The sequence below is a fragment of the Populus trichocarpa genome, chromosome 18 (assembly GCF_000002775.5).
Source record: "Populus trichocarpa isolate Nisqually-1 chromosome 18, P.trichocarpa_v4.1, whole genome shotgun sequence".
Classification (NCBI taxonomy): domain Eukaryota; kingdom Viridiplantae; phylum Streptophyta; class Magnoliopsida; order Malpighiales; family Salicaceae; genus Populus; species Populus trichocarpa.
In genome coordinates this window covers 4,580,569-4,592,642 of record NC_037302.2, presented here as the reverse complement: position 1 = coordinate 4,592,642, position 12,074 = coordinate 4,580,569, and the positions used below count along the sequence as shown (strand labels likewise).

The 12,074-nt window shown below is 31.2% G+C and overlaps 1 protein-coding gene across 1 annotated transcript; it reads left to right on the top strand.

Moving 5' to 3' along the window:
- Positions 1-1,348: 1,348 nt before the first annotated feature.
- LOC18107616 (transcription factor MYB123) lies at positions 1,349-2,913 on the top strand. The gene is made up of 3 exons (XM_006371832.3): positions 1,349-1,519; positions 1,662-1,791; positions 1,892-2,913. The coding sequence occupies exons 1-3, from the start codon at positions 1,387-1,389 to the stop codon at positions 2,517-2,519; spliced, it is 891 nt and encodes a 296-aa protein (XP_006371894.3). The 5' UTR covers positions 1,349-1,386; the 3' UTR covers positions 2,520-2,913.
- The last annotated feature ends 9,161 nt before the right edge of the window (positions 2,914-12,074 follow it).

Sequence of the window (12,074 nt, the reverse complement as noted above, 5' to 3'; positions counted from 1 at the left end):
TTAATTTTTTTATTTAAAATTAATTTTTTAGTATTTTTTATCATTTTAATATGCTGATATCAAAACTAAATTTAAAAAAAGTATATATTATTTTTATGCATTTCATAGTAAAAACACTTTGAAAAGTAATCGTTACCACAATACCAAACATTACTTAAAGCATTTTCAAGCTCGTTTTATGTATAAAACAATATTTTTTTTTCTAATTTGAAATAGTAAAATATCATTTACACCCAAATTAGTATGTAACTTATCATTATGCCAAGTTGGTATATTAGATGACAAAAAAATCTAATTAAAGAAGGGAAATCACTAATTCCCTTCTCAGTAATTTATTAGAACAATATTTTTTTTTCTAATATTAAATTTAGTTTTATTTCAATTTTAATTTTTAATTTTTTTAATTTTATCCATATTGAATTTATTAGGGATTGAGATTCATAATTTATTTCAGTTTATATTATATGAGGTTATTCCAAACTCATGATATAAATAGTGAGTTTTGCGGCTTAACCCAGTTCACTTGCGGGTTTGGTGGATTAATTCAAGTTAACTCGGGTTTTTTATGGATCTTTTTTTAATAGATTTTTTTTTTAATTTCATCCTTCAACATTCAATTGATTAAAAATTAGGCTTCATAATTTATTTTGATCTGCTTTCTATTAGGTTATCTCGGTTTTATGATTCAGATTTGACAAGTTAATTGGGGTTTTTTTAATTGATTTTTTCAATTTCATTCTTCAACAATCGGTTGATTGAGAATTAACCTTGAATATTTTTTTGATTTGCTTTCTATTATTTTTTTTGCGGGTCTCATGACCTGGGTCGATATTTTACATGTTAACCTAGGTTGACCCGGGTCTATCCAATATCTTATCATCTCTCTCTCTCTCTCTCTCTCTCTCTCTCTATATATATATATATATATATATATATATATATATATATATATATATATATATATATATATATATCGTCTTGAGATTTTGTAGTCAAACTATGTTTTTTTATCTCATTGTCTATACTGTCTTTTGACTTGTCAAGTTGATTGAATCACGAGTCAATCCCTATACAATTTAATTTAATTTTTTTATTAAAAACATGTTAGTAATGCTAGTATATTTTTATTATCATTTTGAAAGAAAAACAATCCATCCATCCCTTGAACAAATGATCTAGTAACTTGCTATGAGTGCAAATACTCTCATAAAAGAATTTACATCATTAAATTTTATTAAAAATTATAAATTTATTTCAAATTAAAGGATCGCTAAAACATGACAACCTCTCAGTCTCCAACCTAGGTGTGGCATTGGACTATAAAAGAGCCACATAACCTCTTTTATCTAATTATTATACTTGTGAGTGTAGTGTGCGTGGAAAGAGATGGGAAGGAGTCCATGTTGCTCCAAGGAAGGACTCAACAGGGGAGCCTGGACTGCCTTGGAAGACAAAATACTGATGGCTTATATTAAAGCCCATGGAGAAGGCAACTGGAGAAACCTCCCCGAGAGAGCAGGTACTCGTAGAAACATTTAGCTTTTGCATATGCACGAGTGGAGTTCGTTGATGCTCATTTAATGGAAACATGATTTAAATAAAGTACTTAATTTTATTTAAGATTTCATGTTGAATGAAATGGATATTGTGAGTGTATGTAGGTTTGAAGAGATGTGGAAAGAGCTGTAGACTCAGATGGTTAAATTATCTTAGACCAGACATCAAGAGAGGCAACATTTCCCATGATGAAGAAGAACTCATTATCAGGCTCCATAACCTTCTTGGTAACAGGTTCTCTCTCTCCCCCCCTCTCTCGTTTGTGCTTTACGCAGTTTACCTATGCTTTTATGAGCAGTACTAGTAATTATTACTAGCATTCTTGAATGAGTAGATGGTCCCTAATAGCTGGAAGGCTACCTGGGCGAACAGACAATGAAATCAAGAATTATTGGAACACTACTCTGGGGAAAAAAGCTAAAGGCCAATCATCTTCACAATCCAAACAAAGCTCTCAAAGAAAATCTAGAGCAATTAAACCCATGACCAGCACCCAACCATCAAAGTCAACACAGACAACCCAAGTAATCCGCACCAAGGCCACTAGGTGCACCAAGGTTTTGCTCTCATTACAGTCACCACCACCGACACTGACACCACTACCACCACCTGAAATTCTCTCCTCAACAGCCATGAACGACCCCTCTCAAGCTTCCTTGATAAATCATCAACAAGATGGTCCAAATTTTCATTGCGGAACTGAAGAGGTTCATGCATGTCATGATGGCTCAGATTTCTTCAATTTCGGGAAGTGGAATGAAATTCAACCAAATGATATAGACGGAGACACACTAATGAAGAGTGGTTGTAACCGGAATTTGTCCAGGGGTTCTGAATATTCCTTGGGCTTATTTGATGACCTCATGTTCAAGGACTGGGCACTGAATCATTGTCCTGAAGACAATGCAACTTTGGACCTAGAGTCTCTCGCACATTTGCTTGATTCTGAAGAGTGGCCTTGAGATTAGACACTGACGAGAAACTACAGCAAAATCTCCACCCTAGAAGATATATCGGCACCTGTGGCAAGAAACTTGCCGACATGATCTCATATTGAAATAATCCGTTGAAAAAACTCTTGTCGGTGATTTGTGGTCTGTCGATAATAATTTTACAGATAAATTACCTGACGAACAAAGCACGCCAAAAAAACTTTACCCGCTTCATTTTGTCGGTACTTCCATAGCTGAATATAACATATCATTAATAGAAAAACCGTATGTCATGCCATCAGTGATTTTTTTCATCAATAGATATGTTTGTCAGTGAATTTGACATGTAACCGTCAAACAGACCGTCTGTTATTCTGTAGGTGAGTACACTGTGGCAGTGATATTTACAGTAATTCTTTTCTAACTCTCTCGAATATACTGATGAAACCCCATCAATAATAATTAAAAAACGTATTTTTTTTAAAAATAAATTAATATAAAATTCAAATATTTATTACAAGTTTAAGCATTTATAAGTTCAAATACAATTAATCTAAAATAGAGGGATTAGAGGAGAAGGAGGAGGCGGGTCTTCATCTGGACCGTGGGGTGAATAAGAGGGAGCAATATACCACCCATTTGTGATCTCATCTCCAATACCAATCAGTGAAGTTTGGTCGTCTCATCACTAAGTTGTTCATAATCAGTAGCATAATGGGCAAATAGCAACATCTCATGCCAATTTTTGTAAGTGATTACCATTTTCTGAATAATCTTTTTGACATTCATGTCGACAACTATTACAGCGTTGTTCATCTTTGGCCTATACGATGAGGAATTGGAATGCTTGATTTTCTATTTGGTACAGAGCTCCACTATCATCTTGTCGTTGAAGTTCCATGTATTATCGATCATTATGTTTTTTGGTGGACTATATTAGCAGATCAAGTCTTTTTCTATAAACCTTTTCACCACATTTTGTGTGACATGAGCATATGAATTGCCTTCTACCCATTTTATGAAGTAATCGATAGCCACGAGGATGAACCTATGCCCATTTCTTGCTTTTGGGTTAACAAGCCTGATAACATCAATTCCCCACATCGTAAATGGCTATGGAGTCTACCCTTTTCATAGCGCTGATGTGTCATCTTAAGAGAGACTATAGGAACATATCACGATGCTTGATATGAGCAGGAATAAGAGAAAAACAACTTTTTTTGGAAGCTGATTTAATGGTATTGTTCATCAAAACACGTAATCATCTATCTCTCCCCCCCCTCTCTCTTTTTGTTTCTTGTTTAAAGGCACTCATCTCACAACTTTCCAAATAAATCTCTTCATCTTTACTTGACATCCTCTGCTAAATATAAAAGAAATTTCTAAGACAAAAACATTGCTAATCCTTTCTATCTTGCATTTAGCCTTTTTGCAAAAATGATAAGGATATTTTATCTTGGTATGAAATTTCTTGAGAAGATTATTAAAAAAAATATGTGTTTACAATCATTTGTGAACAACATTTATAGCACACATTTCTTTTGGTTTATTGCTTCTGAAAATGACTAATGTATTTTGAACACATTATGAATTGTTAGAATACAACATGTTGCATGAAGTATTCTTTGAATATATTATGAATTGATTGCATGAAATATGTTAAGAACTATTACGATGTTTTGATTGCATAATTATATACTTTAATGAAGTATATGTTTATGATCAAACTATTTGAACTATTTGCATAATAATTCCTCTTTTTTATTTTTTGTCACAAATAAGCCAAAAGGGGAGATTGTAAATGTCAAAATGGCTAGCTTTAATTTGTGAAGGATTATTTGCGTTGTTAAAGATGAATTTGTTTTGATTGTTAGTTTATCTAAAATTAGATAAAGAAATAGTCATGTTTATCTTTTAAGATATGGCATGATTATTTCTATAATTATCTAATTTTTTTGGATAAATTATATAGGATGTTTAGATAGAAGATAAATACAAGTTATTTGAAGATATCTATTAGAGAAGTGTTTTTGTAAAACATAAATAGTAGTCTGTTAAGAACGTAATAGACTAGAAAACTTGAAGATAATGTTCTTGCTCTTATCACATAGATGTGAATATGAGGAAGGATAATCTAAAGCATTATAAGGCAAGACTAACACTTGCAGCAAAGCAAGAGTGCCCAATCAGCTGAGGAGTTATACAGTGTTTCATTGAAGAGTTGGAGAGCCTACAAACTCCTAAAGGGAGTTCATGTGTTAACTATTAGCAATTCCATATTCTAGTTAGGATGACAACAGTTTGAAGATTGTCACCTGTTTTGGCAAGCTATTGTAGTAAAGACAAAAATGAAGTGTTTTCTTTTACAAGTAAGGTATTATAGTTATAAAGATTTTGGATTACAAAATACTCCGCTTGTAATATTCTAAACTAGTGAAAGTTGTCTGATTAGTACTTAAAAGTGCATTTTTATCAAAGTTTTATATCATCATATTGCACTTAAAGTATCATTAAATTCCTAACTTAAGCATGTTTTATAATAATAAGTCTGATAATATAAGATATCTTTAATTTATGGTAAATGCCCATTTCAAATGCAGGCATGTTTCACAATTCAAAGGATTGATTGATTTGTTTAATTATTGAAAGTGAAAAGACAAAGAGAGGGCTAAGCTTAGAAAAGAGATGCTGGTTCAATCCAAACTGGAACACCATTCAGTTATTGGATCATAACTGGAGCTGTAGAACTTAGATTTAGGTCTGGTTTATATGTATGGAAAGCTAAGACATAGGCCTAAAACTTTCATGGAGTCCAAGATTTAAAAGTGCCAATTTCGAGTTCAAATGGTAGCAACAACAGAGAAGTCGAATATGTCCTGCATTCCAAACACTGTTCAGTGTTCAACGCATATCTTGAGTTCTAGAAATCCAAATGCGCCGATTCTTATTTTGTTAGAAAGCTGAGACAATTTTCTAGAACTTTCATGAGACTAAATGTTCAAATTCTGATGTTAGCAATGACGTTTTGTTCAGACAAGAAGATAAAGATTGTCACCAAGTTAAGATGTGGCCTCCCACTCAACAATTAGTTATCAAATCAATAGTTCTGAATTTTGGCCTATAAAAGGAGACATTTGCCATGCATTTAGGCATCTTTTTTTTCATACCAAGATCTTGCTCTTGCTCTTTTTCTTGGTATTTTGTAATGTTCAAGTTTTATTCCATGTTATATTTTCCTTAATCTCTTGTTTATGCTTTTCATTTCCTTTACTATACTTATATACTTATGTTTTTATCTTGTTTATCTATGTTTCTCTTATTCATAATGTTCAGCTTAGTTTATTATGTCAATGTGAAAAGGTTACACTAATGGTATAATAATAAGTATAGTATAAACTCAACATGGACTTTAATGTTTGATACTAACATGTTTTGTATTTATTATCTTACTCACTCTTAATACCTTGCTTGTTAAATGGTTAATCTAGATTTGTGTTGGACAACCCTTGGTATAACAAATACTTAGCACTTTCATAGCCCAACTGTATGGTATAACCGACACTTGTGCTATGAAAGGAACTTGATTAGTTGTTAACATAAGTTATCACCATGAATACCTAACCACATTTACAAGTATTGACATTACTCAAATAAGATAATTAATATAATCATGTTAATAATTTATAATCCAATTGGAACCTCTTTGTGTGTGGTTTCCAGTTGAGTAATAAAAGGAGTTTATATTATACTTATTTGAAATACCATTAGTGATCCTTTAACCTTGACATTTGTTTTTATCATTGTTTAATCCTCACATTAATCTCACATCACAAAATTCTCTTTAAATTATTATTATTATTATTATTATTATTATTATTATTATTATAGTTAACCTCCCTGTGGTTTGACCCCGATCTAGCCGGGCTATTTATTACTTCGACACTCCTGCACTTGAGAGAAGACATCAATCTTTTGGTCGTGTCATTGTCTATACTAGGTTTGGCTACCCCAAAGAGTTTTTTCTTTTATATTTTGAAGAGTTCATCAAAAGGTTTTCCCTTCGTAACCAAATAACTTATTCATTTAAGTTTTTCATACTTATATTTATTTGATTACTGATCAGTGTGTGTAAGGTGTTAGTAGATTGCTTCTTAACATATAGTGAACAAAAATAGGACTTTTAGATTTCATTTCTTTACATGTTGATGAAAATATTATTCTTGATGGTAATAAAAACAAAAGCACAGGTGGTGAAAGACTTACATGCAAAGACAGGACAACAAATAGAGAAAAAAGAATGAGTAACATACATTTAAGGCTAATAGAAGATGCAAATTAGTAAGGTTTGAACTAAGAGATTGAGTTTTGGTGCAGATGAGGAAAAAAAAGGTTTCTTGAACAAAGGAGATCAAGATTAATGCCTCGAGGAGATGGTCCTTTTCAGATTATAAAAAGGATTAATGACAATGCCTATAAAATAGATCTATCAGGTGAGTATAGTGTTAGTGCAACATTTCATATTTCTTATCTCTTTTTATTTGATTTAAGTGATGATTTGAGCACGAATCCTTTCAAGGAGAGGAGAGAGGCAATGATGTGATTCAAGAAACACCAAGAGATCCGTTAGTGATTCAAGTTGGTCTTGTGACAAGACTTAAGGCTAAGAGATTCAAAGAGGCTTTCAATGGACTTTTCCAAGATAAATGAGCTAAAGTGTACTTCAAAAAAATATTAAATAATAAAGTACAAACCTTGATTAATTAAATTCATTTTCAATAAGGGCTTGTAGTTGGGTATTCAGATATTATAAAAAGATTCAATTTTACCAATTTTGACCTTTCACTACTGTTTGGTCATAACTGTAGCTACAAAAGGGATTTTAATGTGATTCTAGTTACATTGGAAAGTATACATCTATAGCTTTTCAATAATATATGGAACCCCTTCTATTTTATTAAGAAGAGAGAGAACCATGTGCTTGAAGTTGGACTTTAATTCTTCTGATAAATTATAAAAACAACTTTAGTCTTATTTAAATTAGTTGGGCTATCATTTTATTTACAAAAACAACCCCTTATATCATTTTACTAGGCCTTTATTTAAATTTGGATTCATTAGATTATTATTATTTATTAGGTTTATCCATATTCATTAGGGATATTCTACTACACTTAGGTTTCTTTCTAGTATAAATACTCTTTTGTAAAGACTTTTTATATATATAAAAAAGACTATTTTTAATTAAAAGAAATTGGTGTTGTTATCTTTTGTGTAATTGAGTGGTTTCCTTACTAAGTTCTTGATTGAACTTGCAAACTCTTCGAAAGATTTATCAACTTTGTTGTGATTTTATACTACTTGTTTGTGTTTCTTTATAGGCGTGGGGTGAGAGTGATTATTGCGTATAACTTTGGTTCTTCGAGGTAGGTTCTTCTTGGGTCAAGTTGCAAACTATTCAAGTATGATTTTAGCATATCTTGAGAGGTGTCCACATTAGTTTTTATATCATATCTTACTTGTCTTTTGTCTCATTTTCCTACTTATGTCATGTTTTCACCAAAGAAGAGGGAACGAAGAAAGAATCTTGCTCAAGAATGCAAAGACTTATCTCGTATGTATAGGGTTATCTGATTCTCTATAATCCATGGGTCCAAGTTCAATTTTCAATACCATTGGTTCTTAAGTACAGGGTTATCTGATTCTCTATAATCCATTGGTCCAAGTTCAATTTTCAATACCATTGGTTCTTAAGTACATGGTTATCTTTGAGTTATGGTTTATTTATCCCAAACTTGATTTTTTGCTTTCTGGGTTTGTCATTACTTTGTTGTGGGTTTCTAAATCTTTATATTCACAGGGTTTGCATAAGTTGGTATTTGAGTTAGGCTCCAAAAATCAGATTATATTCTCTTTGTTTTCATTGTTTAAATTTTTTTTTGCATATATCTTGTTCTTATTTTTCTTTGTATCTTGTTTCACACTAGTTTGGGTTTTTTTCCTATTGTCTAATTTGTGTTATTGGGTCTTTTTATAATAATAATAAAAAGCTAAGTCATTTATTTTCATCCAATTTATCTTCTTAAAGTAAAAAATAAAAAACAAAAGAACAGTCATATCACAATTTGAGTTTATAAAGGCTAATTCATTTAGGAACAAGGTAAATTCAAGTTTCTTGGGTTTGGCCTCATTAAAATCAATTGGGTACCTGTACTAAAATTACCTTAAAGGAAAAATCTATAAAACTATCTTCTAGGTGCTTTTTATTGTTTTGTTCCGGTTTTTTGGTTAATATGAAGTTGACTTAGGGGCATTTTTGTATTTAAATAAGTATTGAATATTATTAAAAAAACATGCTAGTGCTTGCAACGCATACATCAACAAGTGGGAAGGCCCCATGCCATATGGAAGGCGTATGCGAGGCCAACTAGTGACCAAACGAACCTCCGATTTGGTGCACTAGACCTTTTTACCTTCTTTTTTCTCTCCTCCTTGATTTTCACACTCGTCCTTTCAAAATTTCAACCCAACCCTTTAATTTATTATTCCTTTAGATTTGGTCCATATTCTTTTAGTTACTATTTGTTTTATTCTTTTAGTTATAATTTCATCCCCTTTAGATTTTTTTTCCTATCAAATTTAACCCTTATTCTTTTGATTTTTTTTTTTAGTTTGATAAATTTTTTAAATTGATTTTTTTCATCATTCAACATTAAATTGGTTAGCAATTGAGTCTCTTGATTGAGCCCAAGTCTAGGATTTCATGGGTTGCGAGTTTTAGAGATTAACTGAGGTTTAGGAGGTTCGCCAATGTTTGCTTTTTGTTTTTTTTCTTTTTTTAAACTCATGTTTTTTCAGTTTCATCCTTTTGTATTTATTCAATTGGAGAATGGGCTTTGTTATTTTTATTTAATTTCTTTCAATAGAATTTTTCATTAAATTTGAAAATAACCTAAGTTATCTTTTTTCTTTTTATTTGTTGTTTTTTGTTGAATTTACTTTGACAAATGTTTTAATTATATACTGTTTTTATATCATTCTTCAACATTGAAATAGTAAGTTTTATAAATAGATGAAGGATATTTTAATGAACAAAGATTTGGTAAATATAGATAGAATTAGAGAGAGAGAGAGAGAGAGAGAGAGAGAGGAGAATAAGGAAGAGAAAGGAAAAGAAAAGGGAAGAGAATTAGAAGAAATAAGTTGTTAAGGTATGGTTTATGCTTTAATATGTATAAAGGTTGTTATTAGTTAAGATTTTGAATTTGTTGAAGATTAGGGTTTTGAAGAATATGTTATGAGTTTAATTGATGAGTTAATTGAAATGTTATGGAATAATTGTTATGAGTAATGGTTTAATTGATTGTATTTTACATGAGTTTGTCAGTAATAATGATTTTAAGATTAATTGGTTTAATTCATGTGTTGGGTGTAAGAATATTGAGAAAATGTGAAAAAGACTTGCTAGAAATCTGGATAGTACGGTCTTGAGTTCAAAGATGATGAAATCTTTAGTTTGGTCCCTTAATTTTAGAAATTACAATTCAGCCTTGAACTTTGGAAAAATTATGATTTGGTCCGTGGAGCATAATTCAAGATTTTGGATAAAATTAAGGATGAATTATGGGTAAAATTGCAGTATAGTTATGAATTTATGACATTTTCAGCTTGTTCCTCTAATTTGGAAAAATTACAATTTAACCCCTAAAAATCTGAGAAAAATCCACATTGGTCCCTAGCTGAGATTTTAGTTTTTCAAATTGGTTTGATGAATAATTGAGGTTTATCTGGTGAATTATTGTCAAGTTTTATATTGTTTTTTTTCTTTTGAATTAGATTTCGAGAAACAATTTGGTTTTTGGGTTTTTGAGAAAAATGACCAGTTTAGTTCATAAACATATAAGGTTATGGATTAGACCCTAAGTTAAGTGTATTAAATAGACTATATGTTCTTTTGAATTTTTTTTGTCTCATTTTGTATTTAGATAATTATGATATTCTACTTGCAGGACATCCCTAGAATTGCCTTCGGTATCTACTTCCGTGTTAGTTCTACTTTTGAGTCAATTGAGTGGATAATTTTCTATATGCTAGAGGAATAGTATAAATACTTAAATTGTTAATATGATAATTGATCATGCTTCTTGGTAATTCTTATCTTGTTATCTACCTCTTGTTTATGATTAAGCATGATCACTTATTGAAACTGAATCTTTAATGTGAGCCATTATGTACTTTTGAATTGATAGCTCCTCGTTTGATTGATGCCATGAGTTGAGCCTTGAGATATGAATATGTTTGTGTTGATAATGTATGAATTTATGGTATACCAGTCATAATACCCATGCTAATATGGTAGTGTTTGTCTTTTTGCATATCTTATGTAAACCCTAGTTGGTCGAGAGAGTTATCAACTTATGGCAACTGATCATCCCACATTACAGAGTATCGTGCTCATTATATTTTGATTTTCTGACAAGCCTTACATTATGATATTGTTGTTATGGTCTATTTGAGAAACTTTCTTGTAAGAACTTAAAGTCATATTTTTATATATATTCCTCATTATTGTATTACCTCATGAACGTATATTGAATGTTATCTACTCACTAAGTTATTGAACTTACCCTCTTGTTATTTATCATTTTCAGACTTATAGCTTGTTACCATGTCATTTTTGTTGGACCTTTAAAACCTGCTCTTTTGGTTATAATTACTACTTTTCCTTTTTGTCTAGTGAATGTTCCACAATTACGATATTTGTATTAACTCTTGTATTAAGTTAATCAATTTATACTATGGAGTTAGTTATGTTAGCATGTTGTAGAGAAATCTATTTTGTATGTAAGTTTGGGTTCATATAGGTATGGAAACCTGGATGGGGACCTTGCATATACGCCGGTCATGGATCCGAAAATCGGGTCATGACAAACTTGGTATCAGAGCTTTAGGTTAAAGAAATAGTAATATAATTAATTTTGTAATATGTGGAGCATTAAGATTTGTAGCATCTTGTCTATTGTCTTTAAATTCTGAATTCTCATCAAACATGTCTTCTTCCTTTGTGATAGATATGTTTTCCTTTAATTATGTCATAATTATTGTTGTTACTCATTTTGGACCCCATGTGCTGAAGATGGTGTGTACCCCTTTTGAATCGAGTGCAGGAGTTTAGCTCATGTTTGCTGCAAGATTGACAAAAGCAGAGAAGGAAGAAATGTTTGCCGAACCCTGTTTGAGCTGTTTTCTGCCCTCTTTATCCTTCCCCTTTGCTACCAAAATCGTCAGGTTTCTTAGACTGACTAGGAGTCTTCATAATGCTAAATTCGTTCTTTCTTTATCTTGTTTTTAAGGTTGGATAAATCTCTCAGAATTTGCACTAAAAAAACTGATTTTGTTTCTGTCGTAAATTTTTTGTTCCAACTTAGGCTCTGATTCTGACTTGGTTTCGTACAATATCTAACTATCCTAGCTATATTCTGTCACTCATGACATGTTGAAGAATTGACCTACACCTTTATTGGGTCCTAGGGATCACTGTTCTTATGGCAGACTCTCAGTTAGATTTGGATGTTTGGCATTATCAGA